Source organism: Camarhynchus parvulus, chromosome 18 (genome assembly GCF_901933205.1).
Source record: "Camarhynchus parvulus chromosome 18, STF_HiC, whole genome shotgun sequence".
NCBI classification, from domain to species: domain Eukaryota; kingdom Metazoa; phylum Chordata; class Aves; order Passeriformes; family Thraupidae; genus Camarhynchus; species Camarhynchus parvulus.
The window spans coordinates 2,091,961-2,109,242 of NC_044588.1; the positions used below are offsets into that span (position 1 = coordinate 2,091,961).

General features: G+C 41.3%; 2 protein-coding genes and 1 long non-coding RNA gene across 3 annotated transcripts in view; 2 read left to right on the forward strand and 1 right to left on the reverse strand.

The window, feature by feature from the left end:
• The window catches only part of ZNF207 (zinc finger protein 207), an 18,224-nt gene extending 14,285 nt beyond the window's left edge, over positions 1–3,939 (forward strand). The window contains exon 14 of the transcript XR_004061244.1: positions 1,621–3,939. The gene's annotated coding sequence lies outside the window, so the exon portion shown is untranslated. The remainder of the gene's footprint in view (positions 1–1,620) is intronic.
• LOC115911106 lies at positions 3,940–10,517 on the forward strand. Its single transcript, XR_004061245.1, has 2 exons — positions 3,940–5,165; positions 7,492–10,517. It is a non-coding gene; the product is annotated as an uncharacterized LOC115911106 (long non-coding RNA).
• LOC115911103 (sterile alpha motif domain-containing protein 9-like) lies at positions 8,583–16,866 on the reverse strand. Its single transcript, XM_030961803.1, has 5 exons — positions 16,663–16,866; positions 14,534–14,681; positions 14,032–14,076; positions 8,870–13,531; positions 8,583–8,610 (listed from the first exon to the last, which is right to left on the reverse strand). The coding sequence occupies exons 3-4, from the start codon at positions 14,033–14,035 to the stop codon at positions 8,871–8,873; spliced, it is 4,665 nt and encodes a 1,554-aa protein (XP_030817663.1). The 5' UTR covers positions 14,036–14,076; positions 14,534–14,681; positions 16,663–16,866; the 3' UTR covers positions 8,583–8,610; position 8,870.
• Positions 16,867–17,282: the final 416 nt, after the last annotated feature.

Below are 17,282 nucleotides of genomic sequence, written 5' to 3' on the forward strand. Positions count from 1 at the left end.
AACAGGCAGATGTTTCTGTGCCTGCGTTGTCTGTTGGTCCCTGCCTTCATTTCTTTGGATACTGCTTCTTAATGTTCAGAGAGTTGGATTTATGGTGCATTTACCCAAAACCAGTAAAACTACTTTGAATGTAGTAGTTGCTTGTATAAAGACAAAGACTTGGTTTACAGTACCAAGTGTAATCAACATAGCTCTGCCAGCAAAATCCCTGATGTAATGCAGCCATGAAAACAGGCTTTTGCTTTAGTTAATCCTTTCTTGGAAGGAGATTGCAGAAGCCTTTATGATTACAGAAAAGCATGTCTTGTGGAACTGTTGCAGGACCCTAGTGATGTAATTACATAGGCAGAAGCTTTGTTTTTCAGTTGTTGCCTAAATCTGCCACGGGAGATCTTGCATTAAAATTCACACTTGCAAGTGCATTTTGACCAGCCTTGAAATTGCAACATAATGCAAATGTTGAATACAAAGGATTAGGCTACAAGAAAATTTCAGACACAGGTGGGAAAATAGGTTTAACAGAAAGCATGCCAGAATTTATTGCATCTAGGATTCTGTAGAAGGTTCTCAATTATTTTATGCGTGGTCTTAATATTATAATAAGCAGCTGATCTTTAGGGCAAAATGGATGCGAGTGGCATGAAAGAACCTTGAGAAAGCCTGGGTTAGATTTTTAGAAGTCTTCGTATAACTCTTCCATACAGCCATTAGAATAGCCTTCTGCCATTGGCAAAGTTGCTTTAAATAAAATACTACTTAGCTGGCATATGTAGGCTGAAAATTTCTTCTGAGACCTTTGGATTACCTTTTTTTTCCCCCACAGATTATATTTTAGGTGCTGATAATAAATTTGAGGCTGGGCTGTTTATCTGATAACAGTGGATAACCATTCCTCGCTCTGTGCATGCATGGGACAATGTGAACAAGCTTCTAGAAACACATTCAGCTGCATCTGCCTTCTGTGGTTTCTGCCAGGATTTTAGTCTGTGGAGCTCTTGAGCAGTACTGAGGCAGAACTGGTTAACTTACTGTCTTAAAACGTGGATGAAATTGAATGACATAGATAACCTGCAGTTACTTTATAGGAATCAAATAATTCTGGATACAAAATCAAAACAAAAACACCAAGATTACTTCAGTTTTATGAACAGCAAGAAGGTCATTATGACCTTCGTTTAAATTGAGACTGATAAACCATCCATGAGCTGGGGCCACAATTTGAAATGGTAACTAATGACACTTCTTAGTAAATGTCTTAATAATTGTACTGGTCTAGTTTCTACATGACCACTAAGACAAGGGTGAACATTTTCAGTGGCTGGTGGAATCTTTAACTCACCTTTCCATGAACTAGTACAAAAAATACTATCAGTTATGGGAAAAGTGCCCCAGGACAACTGACTGATGTTCCATTGATCAAGATACAAAGCAAAACAAGCCGTCCAATTCAGAAATAACTACCAACAACAAAAATATTGTTTGGACCTAACAAAAGAGGTGCTATAGCAGTCATTTTCTTTTGTTTGCTTGATCACTGGAATTTTGTTAATTTTTAATGCATGTCTTTCACTTAATTGGGTCATGTTTTTTCTAAAATTCAAATTTTTCTTCTTCCTATAGCCCTGCCATAGGACAGGCTGAGGCAGAGTCTCAGTGTTGCCCTGTTCAGTCTGAGGCAAGTGGGATTTATTTTATTCATTCTGGGGGCTTTCACAGCTTTATGGCTGTTGGATATTTATGTCCCCAAACTTGCAGCAAGTTTGGTGAAGGCCCCTAAATTTATTTTAATTTAGGTTTTTTATTCTCTTTTGGTAGATGGGCTCTATATTAATATTTATCTTTTTATTATCACTGTGTTTTTAAGAGTCTTAAGGGGGGGAACCTGTTTTAAGATGTGTGGGTACCTTTTCTCTTAATGGAATGCGTTTCCTTCAAGGCTGCTCAAGTAGTCCTTAAGACACTGCCCCTCCCCATCTTTCCCTGCATTGCATTTGTGCTGTATTTGGTTTTGGGTTTGGTAGTGTTCATTTTGTGTAGTCTCTGAATTAGTGGCATGTAAATACCAATTATTGATGTTTTCTCTTCTGAGGATATGTATCTATTTAAAAGCTTAAAATAGATTTGAACTAGTAAGTTAATTGCTACAAAAAATTTGTAGCCCAAATTACAGAATACAGTTTCTTTGAAGAAGGTTAAGATGTTAATACTGCTGTGTTTGTGAGCTGCACCTCAACAAATATTAATGTAGAGCCCTGCGAAGAAATAGAGATCAGATCCTTGTTGGTAACACAGAATAGAAGAGCGAGAAATCAAAGCTGCAGATTTTTCAGCTTGCCAGTTTCAGGGAGAACCTTTTCCTCGGTCTCTTTTTCCTCAGTTCAGGGAGAACTTCTTCCTCCATCTCAATTACGTCAAATTTGAAAATGTTTTGACTCTTGCAACAATAGTAAGAGTTGAAAAACTTTCTTTTAAACCATGTGAGATTCTGTTGCATATTCAGAATTAGCTTTACTTGACGTTCCTTCCTTCACGCAGTGCCTAGCAAAAAGTTCTGCCCTTTGTGAAGAAAAAGGTGCTCATTCTGTTGCAGATCCATTGTTTGTGAATGCTTGAGGTTGCTTAAGGAAAAGTTCAGAACAGCCAGTTTTGTAGAATACCAGCAGTGAAATAGTAAATAAACAAATGTGGGAATCTGGTTTGACTTTTTTTTTTAAAGTTTTTGAGATATTTTTCAAGTTCGTGGTGAGGCTTTTTTATGAGCATAGTTGTTTATTTCTTCAAGATTTTGTTTAATGATGACCCCTAATGGGATTTCAAGTAATTTTAATTCAAGGATGGAGTTGTACATTGCTGTTGTACCCTTCTTTGTTTGTACTCTGCCCTTTGCATTTTTCCTGTAGAAGCCCCCCCCCAAATCCTTGTCTGACTGGAAAATTGACATGTCCATGATAACTGTTTCAGAATGGTTATTGAGCATGGTCTTGCTTTGCTAATTCTCATTGTGGTGCTCCCTCTGATAACAGTGAAGATGAGAACAACTCTTCAAGATAAACTACTGCAGCTAGTACTTCTTTCACTTGCTTAATTTATAGGACCATTTGGCTTAGTTATTTTTTCCCTAGAATGTCTAAGGAAACTGTTTAACTCAAAATAATACATTGTGGGGCTTGTACTTCTTGCTTAAAGTATCTGAATTTCTTAGAGTCTCAAAATAAAAAACAGGCAATTTTGAAATGCCTCTTTATTTTGAGGGATGAAGTGTGCTGTTAGTTACATTCCAGTATTTCAGCTCTCATTGCAGCAATTTGTGTTTCACAAAGTTGAACATCTTGCTCTTAGTGAAATTTCTTTCCTAAAGGTAACAGTATTTCAGTCATGTGACTTTTATAGATATTAACAAAATGAGGTCTTGGAATTCAGGTATTTTTAAGCTTAAGTGGGGGCACATAACTTTTTTTAAGGAGCAGGGGTTACTGATACTCTGCTAAATTGGGTAAATTTGCACCTGATCTATTAAACAAGAAAAGTAACTTGGAGATGTGGTAAATAAGGTACATACCACACATGGAGAATTTTTAAAAAATCTGTATGCTTGCAATCAAAATAATCAGACGAGGGAAACAGTGGTAGTGGCTGGGTTCTGTGAGAATGCAGCTGCCTGTGACTGCTCTTCTGTCTGTCATGGTTGGGCTAAGTTGGAAGTAGTTCAGAGGAAAGAAGAGTTTTGGGACAGCCATTTAAGGGATCAAGAGGAATCAAAGTGTTTGTAAAGTGTAATGTATATAAAAGTTCTTTCTGAAGTTCTGAAAAACACTTGGTGAGAGGTTTCTGGCACACTGTGAGCAGCAGCTTAGTGCAGTCTCTATTGCCAGAGCACAGATTCCCAGTAAGGCTCTGTTAAAGGAAACGCAATTTTACTGCACTCTTGTGAAGGTGTGGCTGAGCACTGGAGCCTGCTGCTCTGGCAGCCAGCCATATCCTGTCCTGCCCCACAGGATCCAGGGGGTTATCCTCCAACCATTTGTTCCTGGCATCCTGCTGAGTCAGTTTTGACTGTCCCTGGTATGAATAATTGTCAGGCTTGGTACTTAAATACCTGGACACTGTGTGAATAATGAGGCCCTTGTACCTTCTGAACAAGTTTACAAAACCACCTAAATTCTTGTGGGCTTTCTTGCAGTAGGGACAGTCAGCAGCACTGCTGTTTTAATGGCAGTGAATTTGACTTCTGCAGAAATACTGTCTTGAACTTATTTATCTTAAGATTTTTCTTTCTTGAGGATATAAAGAAGTAAAAAGTTTTGAGGAAATAGTAGAATTTTAATGCCAATATCATCTTAACTGAAAGCAAAGAAGCACATGACATTGAGAGCTTGAAAGCTTTGTTAAAAATTCTCTTGTTAGCAGTTAGAGCGTGTCTCTCTGACAGCTAACTGCCTTATACAGGGTTCAAGCTTCTGACATCTGAAACTTTTTTCACTTAAATTTTGTCTTAAATTTCTACCATATTCAGAAAGGGGGCATGGGTTGTAGAATTTCACCGTCTCCTGCTCTTAGTAGCCACTATGTAGAATTGGTTTTTGCTAACAGTAAATTTAATTACCTGAAATGAATGCAGTACAACCAAAAGAAACTATTTCACCATCTTCCAACTTAGGAAGTTATGTAATGCTTTGAGACAAAGATATCATAAAGAGCTTTTTTCTTTTCTCTTATTTTCATTGAGTTACTTGCACTGAATTCTCTAGTTTCTTTCTCATAAACTTAAGTGGGAAAAAATACATTGTGCTCTTTCACTTGTAAAGTCCAGAATAAGAGAACACGCTTTAGGACTTTAATGAAGGAACCTGGCAATGTAAGTATTGTAATTTCCTTTATGTTTTTAGTAGGCAGCTGGTGGCCTTGTTAAACTTATGGGTTATGTATGAAAAATCACAAGAGCAAAATAAAAATAGTTTTGTAGTTGCCTTTACTTCACATGCTTTTCTTAAACAACAAATTGCAGTAATTGAAGTTTGGCAGCTTTTTTTTTTTTAAGAAAAAGCTAAATTATGGGTAAAACACCTTGGTTTAATACAATTTGTGTTTCTGTTAACTAGCAGCAGAATTACAGCATTTGCTACTTACTGGTAGAGAAGAAAAATTCCACAGAACTGCCAGTACAGGTTAGTTTAATCTGTAAGTACCTGATGTTCCTATTTGAAATAATTTGTTCAAATGATACCACTTAAATGCCCGAGGGGAATTTTGGTCTCTGAAATGTGATTGTTACCTACTACTGATTCCAGTAGTGAGTGAACAGACCAGGCTTTTTTGGAAAATCTATAATGGATTTAACTATGCTTGTGGACAGGTAAAAATATCTGCAAGCACCTTTAAGGAAAATTTAATACAGAATCTTGACAAGCAGCCTTTGATGTTACTGAAGAATGTGAAAATCTGAAGTCAAAATCACTGTGGTAACATGCCAGTTATTACTGAGGCTGTTTTTTACCAGCAAACCCGCAGGATGCTGTGTGGTGTGTTGGGGATTAAGCACTTCTGTTTCTAAGAATCCATAGCAGTTTGTAATCTTTCCGTTTTCTTTAGCTATTGCTAATTACCCTTTCTTACCCACAGATTTTTACTTTGTTAGGCTGGTAAGCCAGGAGCTTGTTCTTCTGTGCTTTTTTATTACTTTTGTTGGTTCATTTCAGCACTTCAGAGGCTACCTACAAACGTGGCCTTGTCCAACTTTTATCTTACATCAGAGTTACTGCTCTGCCTCTATTTTAATTCTGCCCTATTCCATCTTCCCAGAAATTCTGGTATTTTATTTCTATTGTGTAGAATGTTTTATACCTTAAAATAGGAAAGATTCTTTGTGAATGACTAAAAGATGCAGCTTTCTCTGGAATGGCTGCACACATTTATTTAGACTTTGTATATCTCATCTCTGCATATCAGTAGAAGAGATGAAAACTTTTTCTGTGCTGTAAGCATGAAGCAAAGGTCCACAGCTGGATGGGCTGTAAGATTGTGCTTTAATTCACTTGTGAGGCCATGATGTCCCACTCCGAATTTGAGGGGCTTTTGACATCACTGGTGGGTGATTACTTAGTCAGCACTGGGAAGGTCAGTTACGTGGTAGCTGAACAGACACTTGAGTTCTGCCAGCTCATCTGAAGGGTCTCGAGTGGGTTTACGAGTGAATTGCCACTTCCAGCAGAATTGCTTGGTTTAGGGTTCCAAAATCTTAAACGGTGCTGCAGAATTCATCATAAAAACATGCACAGTTTCAAGGCAATTGTATCTTCCCACATTTTAGAATAGTTACTCTTTCAGCCTGTTATCTTCTCTACATCAGTTCTTGGTAATTTACACTAAATTGCTTTGTCTTCAAAATGAGCTGCAGGCAAATTTCTGACTAATGTTGCATGGGTTTTTCTTCCTAGAAGGGAGAAAATTTTATATCTTAATTATATACCATATACCTTAATATTTACAAATTAGCTTTATCTCTTCTTTGCTTAATCTTAATTGCAGGTATGCAAGAATAAAAGGGATACCTTGTTGTGAGGTTAACCCTGTTAACAGAATGTGTCTGTATTTCTTACACCATCTGTGGCTGACCGTAGCTGATGCTAGCATTAATGCAATGCTCAGTATTAAGTTGGAGTGAGTAAATGCTTTTGGCTGCTCAGTTACCTTACCAGGTCCTGGTTTTGGCAGTGGCTGAATGCAGACCTGCACTACTTGTACACTGGCCTGGCAGGCAGTGGGGATAACTAAAGGACAGAGTGAGTTCCATAGTGTCTTAAAAAAAAAAAAAAAAAAAAGGCATTTTTCCAGGACAGATCGTAGTAGAACTCCAGTAAAAAGACATCTCTTGGTGACACTTTAAATGGCAGTTACTTATGGTACTTTTTGGGAGAATGAAGTTTATTTTCTTTTGAGATAGGACCAAAGCGAGACTGGAAATTTGAACTTTGATTACCAGGTAAACAGTGTTAAATTGTAGCTCAACTTCTGACACACCATTAGAGCAGCTGTCCATTGTAAAGTGGTTCAGCAGTCTTCCCTCCCACTTCTGGTACTGTGTATTTGGGACAGCTTGTCATTTCCCACTTTTTCTTTAGACTCTTTGCTGACTCCCAGTTGCCCTTTTTGAGTTTCTGGTCACTGTGCAGCAAACTCAAAATGAGCAAACTCCAAGCTGGTTTCAGTACCTTGCTAAAGGACCTTGAAGCACCTGAGCGAACAGTGTCCCCTCTTGGTAGCAGTATGGCCACAGAAGTTAGTGTCTCGTGAAAGGCTTTTTTCTGTAACTTAACTGATACTGCTTTTGTGTTAAGTGGTATGAAAGGGCTGGGATTACTGATCTTTTTCAAAAGACAGGTGGTGGAAAAATACTGGTGTGGAATTTAATTCAAGAAAGTGAGAGACTGGTAAGTATGAGCATCACTTTAATGCATGCAAATAATTGTAACAATAACAAGCTTAATTTTATAGCATTCACTTTACAAAGAAGATTAAAAGAAAATGAGGAGCTGACATGATTTGCATCCACTGGGAACCTTCTCTGAACTGTTCTTCAAGAATGGGTCATTGCACACACAGCCATCCGTAATGTGTGACATTTTGTAACCGTCTCTGATTAAACAGAAGTGAACCGCTGTTTGTGTGTATTTTTCTTTTCTCCTCTTGAAAACCTATTTAAATTACTGCAACAGATGTCATGGTGAGAATGACTTGGTACCAGCTTTTTGATTCTCTGTAAGCTGCAGAGACTCATTTGTGTCAGTTCTGACTTAAAGTGGAGACAAACAAGTGAATCCTAACTTCTTGACCTGTAACTTCCTTTTGCTGTTGATCTGCTGTCCTGCTGCTAAGCAGACTAGAAAAAGCTATTGAAGTTAGAGGAGTGAGAGTATGGAGGAAAAATTTCTAAAAGTGTTTTCATAAAAGTTGGTGGCACGGGCATTATGGGAGGTGCTCTGTTCTAAACCCTTTCTGAGCAGAGAGATGAGGTAGCTTGGGAAATGGCACCTCCTGTGTATGGGGTGAGAATGGATTACTGTGCTAGGCTGGCTGGGCTTATTTAGCTACCACTGTTCACTCATGGGTTAGTTTCTGAGAGCTGGTAAAGGGAAGATAAATAGATAATTTTACGCTATGGCATTTTGCATTGGCTGTGTGTGACAAGGAGGAGGTGCAGTAGAGGACCCTTCAAGGGAACACTGCTGCTGTGCAGAAGTTCCTAATGGGCATTTGTCCTCTGGCCTTTTCAGCTCCAGGAAATCTGAGAGTTTATATTCCAGAAGCATAGGTACATTTGACAGATACTGGATCAATGTTGTTCAAGTCATACAGCTATTGATAAAATTTTGTAACTGTTGATTTGTTACTATCCTAATATATAGCCTTTAACTTATTCTTGTGAGTTGCCTTATAAAATTGTACAGCTATTGATATTGTCAATATTCTAGAAGTGTATGTATAAAAGTTTGTGATAATATGTAATGTAAATTTGAGTACTGAATCAAGGTCAGTGCACAGACACATTCTGAAGTTAAACAGAGATTACACAAAAGATGTTTGTCCTGGGTTTACTATCTTCTGCAGAGGGCCCTGCAAAAGACAGTAAACCCAACATTAGTTTAGGAAAAGCCTTAAGGTTGATGTTCTAGACTGTGAAAAACAAAACTAAATAGAGAACTTAGAACTTAACTTTTTTTAGTTATTTATTTGGTCACTATTATAGTTGTTTATTCTGATGTTGCCCGGTGGTTACCCAGGAACAGTCCACTTTTAGTTTTAAATGTGAGACTGGACCCTTCCAGTGCTGTACCCTCTAAGAGCACAGTGCACACAGTACTGTACTACATACCTTAGGTTCTTTTGATGGCTGGATCATTTTCAACCTCAACATCGAAAGCGACAAGACCATAAAATGAAAAGCCTAAATAAAAGGTCACATTTTCATTTCCAACAGGTGCTGATTCATGATGGAGTGGCAAGACACGGAGTTCCTTCCCGTGACCTCGTATAAATAATTGTGTGTCCTTGGACCAGCCAGAAACTCTTTTGAGATTGTCACGAATTTTGGGAATATTCCATACAGTTCCATGCTGCCACTTCATTCTCCTCTCATCTAAGGACCCCACCATCAGTTTCTCAATTTTAGTTTTGTGCACTATCTTACTTAAGCCATAACCCTTTCCCAGAAGAAAATGGGTGTAGATTCTTTTCTTTCTGGTAGGAACATCTTTCCTTTTGATGTCATATAAGCGTTTCAGAGTTTGAAGGGCTGAAGTTAAAATTTCATCATTAATGGGATTAGGCTCTTTGTCTAATGCCTCATCTGGCCAGTACAGCAAGGTGAGCAAAAAATAGGCACTTGCTGGAAATTGTCTCTTTCCTTTGAAGAATCTTAGACTGAGCTCACGAAGAGTTGGCAGTGGAAGGAGTTTGGCTGATCCTGGGGCTAAGCAGGCTAATGTGATGTGGCACAAGATAAAATTGACCAAATCATTGTCCTCCAACTTGTTCCTCAGCGGGTTTTCTGGATAGAAACTAAGGATCCTTTCTAGCTTTTCAGCTGACCTGTTCTCTTTCTTATCTGATAAGAAAGACAGGATATTGGTGACATTTCCTCCACCACTCCCATAAATACTCATGTGTCTCATGAGCTGAGTGTCAGGACCATTGTTGCTGTCATCTAGAAGTGATGCTGAGATGAAGAATTTAGCGTATACAGCTGCTTGCTTTCTCAGCCATTTTCTGGGATTATGAATTTGTTCTTCTTTATCATCATTTTCATCATCCTTCTCTTGGTTTTTATCTGTTTGGAAGTAACTTAGTTCTTCTGAAATCCATTCCAGAGCATTGTACAGGTTCTGGCGCAAGCCTTTCAAGCGGGAATGAAGCCTTCCCCATGCTCTTTTTATGTCTTCAGGAATGTAATCCGTGGTGAGATATTTCACTAGCTCAGTATGTTCCCCCTCTGGACCTCTGTGGAATACAGGCAGTGTGGATAAAAATCGAAGAAGGCGACAACCTACTTCTACTTCTCCAAAATAGCCAGCGTTGTTCATAATTTCACGTTCTTCCTTTGCTGCCTGTTGTGCAGCCCTGAAGCATTTCATAGCTTTAAGAGCAAGCAATATCTTCTCAGTGATCCTTTCAGGAGTATCTTCCTCTGTCATTTTATCCACAGTGAAACCAAACCATCTCCTGTAAACTTGACCTTCTGTATCCAAAATAAAAGAATCAGTTGGCAAATGTGATTTTGCAACCTTTGCCCAGTGTTCAGCATCTTCAAATTTTTCATTGCTGTAATTTAGTCTGGCAAGCTGCTGGGCAAAAAAAGGATCTTTTCCAAGGAGTTCATACGCAGCTTTTAAAACCGCGATGGCTTTTTCACAGTCTTCAGCTGCACAGACATGTTCAATGAATGGGGAGAAGAGAGTGTCAGTATTGTCACCCCTGCTTCTTTTATCACGTCGAATAAACAGATGTCTGATAAACTTTATAAATTCTCTTTGTCCAAATCTGTTTTCAAAGAGCGTCTTTTCCTGAAGAAGAGTTGTTGCAAGTTGACTTAATGATTGATTCCCTGAAAGCTGATGCAAAATTTCTTTTGCAACCAGGCAGTGTATTATCCGAATACTTGAAATATAAGTGGTGCTTTCACTTAGCTCAATAAAAATCATTCTTGCTTGTTCACTCAGGTGATGCTTGAAATCGTATGCTCTTGCTGTACTCTCTGTATATGCTCCCAGGCCCAGAAAAGCCTCACAGTGTGACAGTGAAAGGTATGAATTTGGTACATAGCAGTTGAGCAGAGCAATGTAACGCATCAAGCAGGTGTCACGAGAGGAAGGGTCGATGCCTTGCAGGATGTGCTCTACCATGTCTGACACATATGTTTTATTGAACTCCTCACACATCAGCACAAAAGTAAGTATGAATTCTGGCTCAGAATATTTCTCCTGCAGTTTCCCAAGTTTGGTGTTAAACAGATTTTTCTCTGACTCTGTCAGTTTGTGAGTGACAGCAACTGTGTCCATTGGCGAAGCCTTGCAAAGCCTTTCAGGGTCATTGTATCGTCTGCAGCATATGAGGATGAAGTAAGGCCGGGAGGTATTAATTTTCCTGGTTGCTACAGCCTCCTTTAACTCGCTCTGTAGTTCATCAGAGTAGTCATCATCGTAATCTTCGATCAGGAGCAGCACTGGAAAGCAGTGAGTGATTTCCTTTTCTTCATAATCTCTAAGGGCGAGCACGTGATTACAAACAGTTGAGGGTGAATAGGAGGTCTTGATAACAGCACATCTAAAACGCTTTCTGTTTTTCCATAGAACTTGCCGTACTATTGTGCTTCCGCCACTCCCAGGATGGTGAAATATCTTTAGTTTAGCCACAGAATAATTGTGTCCACCTCCTCGTAAAATGCCATCCAGCAGTTTGCTTGCCTCTGCACATGCTTCACGTTCAATGATGTCCCCACAGAGTTTATTATCAGCAAGCCACAAGTTTTCCCACGTGATTTTTCTCCCGCGGTAAAAATCTTGTTCTATTTCTTGTATTTGTTTTTCCGTCCAAAGATTTAATTTGATATCATCACATTGGTCAGCACAAAGGATTTCTAGGGAACACAATTTCTCTTCTTCCCGCAAGGGAAGTGTACACACGCCTCCAGTGGAAGCTGGCAGGTGTCTGGGTTGGGCTGTAGAAGGCAGCATTGATTGGATGGTGGCATCTACGTGACTGAGCTTCATACCCACAATACTGCATTGTTCTAGGGTCCCAATGCTGCAGGATTCCTGAGCTAGATTAGCCCACTTCTTGTAATTGTCTCTGGACTCTGCAATGCACATGATGTACTCCATGCCATTCATCTCTGTGTAGAATTCCTGAAAAGTGTCCACAAGTGGTTTCTGCACTGGTGACAGCAATAGAAAAAGTACAATGAAAGAGCCCTTTGGCAGAATTTCCTCACAGATACAATTAATTACTTTCTTCAGGTATTTTTTTTTTGTTCTAATCCATGTATTTTCATCACAAGCTTTCTCATCCCCAAGGAAGTCACTGCGCCCATTGCAGAATATCCAGCTGGTCTGATCAAACAGTTTCTGAGAGGGAGAATTATCAGTCTTAATTTCTTTGAAAAAGTCCTGTAAGAAATAAGAACTTGTTTCATGGTGCTCTTTGTATTTGCTGTACAGCCCTGACACATTAGAATGTTCATCAAAGTCAAAGACACAGAAAATGTTCAAGTGCATTAAGAAGTTGATGTTGTTCAGATTATCCTGTTCACATCTATTTGTGACAAGGATGTAGCGTAGGGAATCATCCCTGTAGCTTTTGCCATCATTTAATAGAATTGATAACTTTCTTCCTAAATCTTGAGGTATTTCTGTAGGTACTTGTGTGCTGGAGAGCTCAGCTCTTTGTCTTTGAGCATCCCTGTCTGGCATGGCTAGAATGAAAGCAGTGAGTTTGCTGCGCTGCACAGGCTCAGACTTCGCTCCCAGTCGCTGATAGAGAGCTGGTTCTTTGGTCAGGATCACCTTCTGACTGCTTTCGTTGTATTTTGGCAAAAGAACTTCAAAACAATTGTTCTTTACCAAGCTGAATGTTGGTTCAATGTCAACCTCCACTACAAATCTTTGTTCTTGAGAGTCTTTTGAAATCACTTCAACAAACACGGGTGGGTGAATACATTTCCTTGCAATTTCTTGTAAATTATTGCAAAAGCACTTTTCTATATAATCCAGTGCATCAACAAAGTCTTCTCGGTTTTTGACCTTTATGCCAACGATCTGTCCGTGTTTCCAGCCCTTGTCCTCAACACTGTCCATGACACCAAAATGGATGGTGCCGTTTGTTCGAATGTTCATGCAGGCCGAAGCAAATCTTATCACTTCAGAGGCAAATTTTGATTGCAGCTGATGTTTGTTCAGTTCTGCAGCAGTGTCACATGATTTGTATTCGTGGCAAGGGATGATTAAATCACTGACTCCTGATTCTGGAGCAAGGACTGTGTCCTTCACATATTTGAAATCGGCATCCTGACTTCTAAATGGCCGACAGTTTCTCACCTCTAAAACTTCATCAGCACTTTGAAGCTGGGATTTTTTGCTGCTTTTTGGCTTCTTGCCAGCAGCAGGAGCTGTGCTCTCGCTGCTGGTGGTACCCACAGCACCTGAGCTGCCTCCACTTGCCGTGCCCTGAGCGGGGGCATCGCTGGCTCTGGCTGGGCCTGTTTGTGCATCCCTTCTGTCGGGTGTTTTGCTGCTGGAGTCCTCAGCTTGCTGTGCATTGTCCTGGAGCTGCAGAAGTTCATTTCTCTTGTGGATTAAGATCTGAATTTGGCCTTTCTTCATTCCTATGTCTTTGAGGAAAGACTCATCCAGTTCCATTAATGCTGGACCTGTCACTTCTTCTGCATGTAGTTTATCTACGTACTCCTTCTTGATTCCAGTAGATTCCAGCCAGCATTTGACGTGGTTCTCAACCCATTCTCTCACAGGTAACGTTTTGTAATCTAAAAGGTAAAATCACGTATTACTAATACAAACTAATGTTTGTTTGGCCACACTGAATGTTCGATTCTTTTCTTTCTACCAGTCACAGGGAGAGAGCAGGTCTTAAATATGTCACTTCTGATGATAAAGTATCCATAAACTTAATCAGAAGCAGTTCTAAATGGTGCAGGAATAATAAATAAGCAAAGCGCGAAACTAGGAAGGAGACTTGGAAATGATCCTCAAATGGTGTCAAGGAAATAACCCAAAATGTTTGTTGCAGGGAATAATAAGGTTTATGGGAATTGACAGGGCTGGGTTCCCTAAACTGGACTGGTTTGGGTAGATCATTTACCACTTGAGTCTGATTATTTTATCCTAAATAAAGATAGCATCAATACAAACTCTCAGATAAAAGGAGTACTGATTAGTTCCCCACTAGAGAGAAATCCTTCAAATGCAGATATGAAAAAGCAAATTGCTACATACAAAGTAGAAATTTTCTGAAAGCAATACATACCCATTGTCTCTGGTGGAGGAAATCCTGCCGTTAATGAACAAAACCCTAGAAGGGGAAAAAAGTAAGTCTTCAGATTTACAGTTCACCTTCCTGTGATAGTTCAAGGTGACTTTGGTGTTCTGTTTTCCCAACTTCCTCCCCACCTTTTTGTCCACGGTCATTTCTGTACCTCTAAAGGCCTGTTCTTGCCAGCTGTGCTGCTTCTGTGTGCCTGTGTGAGGGCAGCTGCTCCTGCCTCTGACACATGTGGATGTGAAAGAAGTAGGGGGTTGCTGTAGAGGTTTTTGCTGACAGCTGAGCCCAACAGTTCCTTCTGTTACATACTGGAGAAAAGGAGGGCCCTCACCACTGTATCCCCCAGGTTCTATCTCTTACTTTTTATTGCTTTTCCTCACTTTCCCTGCCTTTAGTTCCCTTCACACTTGCTTTTTCCCCTGCTCTTTTTTCATGGGTGCACTCTCTCCTGCTGCTTCTCTTTTCCCACATCTGTTCTGCTGCTTACCAAAATTTCCAAGAAGCAGTTTGACTCACTGCCCAACCCAGAAGGTTTTCTGTTCAGCGGGGTGTCCTCCCCTGAGTCATGACATCCTTCCTGTGCCCAGCCTCCATTCCAGGGGTTCAGAGATGGGTGGCAGCGCGGACAGCCTGTTCTGTAGTGCAGGAGGAATGGGTTTGTTATGAATGAAGTTCTATATGTCTAATTTAATAACAACAACATTGAATTTAGCAGCAGTTTTAACTGAGCAGCAATTTTATATAAATGAATACAATCAAGTATATTAAATATAATCAAGGATATACAGAAATTTGGCAGTGATTAAGTATGATTAAGGTTCGTATAAAGCATAAGCAAAACTGACCGGGGTATGGGGAGGGTTTCTCACCCTGCCTCACGTATGAAACAAAGGAATCCAAACCCAACTTATCTACTGCATGCTAATACATACTCATCAGTGTTTTCCTGTAAATCTCCTCCTATTTTCAAATATTGAAATCTACATCACTATACTGCACAGCTCCATGCTCCGTTTGTTGTTAGAGGGTTTCCTGGCTCTGGTGGTCTTTTCGGAGGAAGGCTCGCCATCTTCCTCATTGTCCCCTGAATAACCTTACAGGTTGCACATGCCACATTAAGTTTTGTGTTATATAAGTAAATATTATGTTCCAAATAAACATTATCATTTCATAGATAAAACCACTACTTTAGATTCCATATCTGAAATCGTCCCAACTTTGCTCATCCCACGGCCAATTCTGCTTTGGGAATCGTTCCAACTTTGTTCATCCCAAGGCCAATTATGTTTTGGGATCTTGCTTATCTCAGCACTAGAGCCTATATCCTGTTTTTCACATATAACATGTGCAAAGGGACCCATCTGCTTTGTAACACTAATCACATACACTTTTATTTTATAACGATTATTTTCTAAAATATTGATATAGTTACAATTTTGCTAGCAAGAATTATATCCATTAATCACAGGTTAAATAGACCTGCTCATTGTGACATTCACAGTCAGCAGTAGCCATCCACAGCCTGGTCACTGGGGTCACAGTAAAAGGTGCACTGTGGTGGTGCTGTTGTTTCTTCTCTTACTGTAGTGGGGAGACTCAACTGTGGTTCAGCCAGCTCCACCCACAGCTCATGGTGCTAAAACAGTGCTCTCAGCAAGTGTCAAAGGAGCGATACAGCTGGTCGAGGTCTCCACAATATCTGCAGGTGTAATGGTGGTGACTGGGGAACGGAGAAAACCTTGGCAGGAGGTGGGTTCAGCAGAAGGGGGTGGTTTGGGGAGATAGCGCTCCGGGACAACAGGGTATGCTGGAGAAAGCCAACAAGTGCACATTAACCCTTTCTGCATCCGGTCAGCCCTGTGGAAGCCTTGGCTGAGGCACAAACATGGCTGGAGCTCTGGTGTGAGCAGGAGGCTCTGAGAGGGGAGCCTGTTACGGGACTGCCCTGATGTGCTGTAGGTGTAAGGCATCCCTCAGAGTAAGTGTAAACAGGCTGGTTATGAAAATGATGGGAGACGGATATCCACTGACACTTGGTGCAGCCTTCCCCGAGAAAGGGGGCTAAAAATGTCCCTGAACTGGTGATCTTTCAGTGTCTTTGGCCGCGTACCAGGGCTGGGCTTGTACTGTGGAATCCCGTCCCGCCCTTGTCTCTCCGCCCCAGCCCGCGGTTACAGCTGATGTCAGGAAAGCGCTTCGAAACAAAGAGCCTTGCCGGGGAATCGAAACTGGAACGGAGGCTGAGCAGAGCTGGGCAAGGCTGGGGCAGCACGGCTGGAGGGGGCCCGCGGGTCCCCGATCCCTCCTGGATCTAGGAGCAGTCGGGGTTTGTGCTCCAGAGGGCTCTGGGTATCCCGGGCTGCACGCGTGGGCACGGAGGGGGTGCAGCTGGGGGGCTGCGGGCAGAGCTGTCTGCCCCCCGTTCCCGCCTCTCCGAGCTGCTCGCACGTTCCCGTGGGTGCTGCCGAGCAGCTCCCAGCCCGTGGGGGGGCCGGGGGCACAGAGCTGGGCGGGCGGCAGTGGAGGCACAGGCTCACTTTTCGTTAAACCCGGTCCAGTAAAGTAACCCGCCCTGCTGAGAATGAGCCCGCGGGGCGCAGCGCACGGAGAGCTTACCTTGCAGAGCCCGCCGGTGGCCGAGTGTCCCCAGCGAGGTCTGCCCGCGGGGAAAGGTTTCCAGAGGAGGAAGGGAGGAAAGGTGCTCCAACACCTGTGGTGCCAGGCTCTGCACGGCAGCAGTCTGAGCACTGTGGGTGTTCTGCAGCTCCTGCGCGTCTCTTGAATTTTTTTCCGGAAATAAAAACAGGGGAACTCCTTAAGACAAACATTCCTGGTTTGAGCTATCAAGTCTCCACCCACTTCACAGCAGTGCTGCTGCTGATTGGTGCTGCTGATACAAATCCAATAGCCTTAGCCCCACCAGAAACAGGTGTCAGGATGGATGTGGGATATATTTCTTCTCTGTTTTGTATTTTAAACTTTCAGATCCATCTCGCTTACTGCCCTCTATATGAGCTACCTACTCACTCCAGGCCCCCTCAACAAGCAGTGGAGAGGTTGGGAGAGGCTCCTCGGCCCAGCCTTCTGTGCCACTGGGGCCCAGGAAGGCTGGGCTGCAGCAGAACTGTCTTAGTGGCTTTCAGTTTCCTGTAAAGCACGTCATCAGTCACCAGCTCAGTTTCACCAAAACTATTTAGGGGTATTTCTTCATCACAGAGCAACACAAAGTGTTGCCA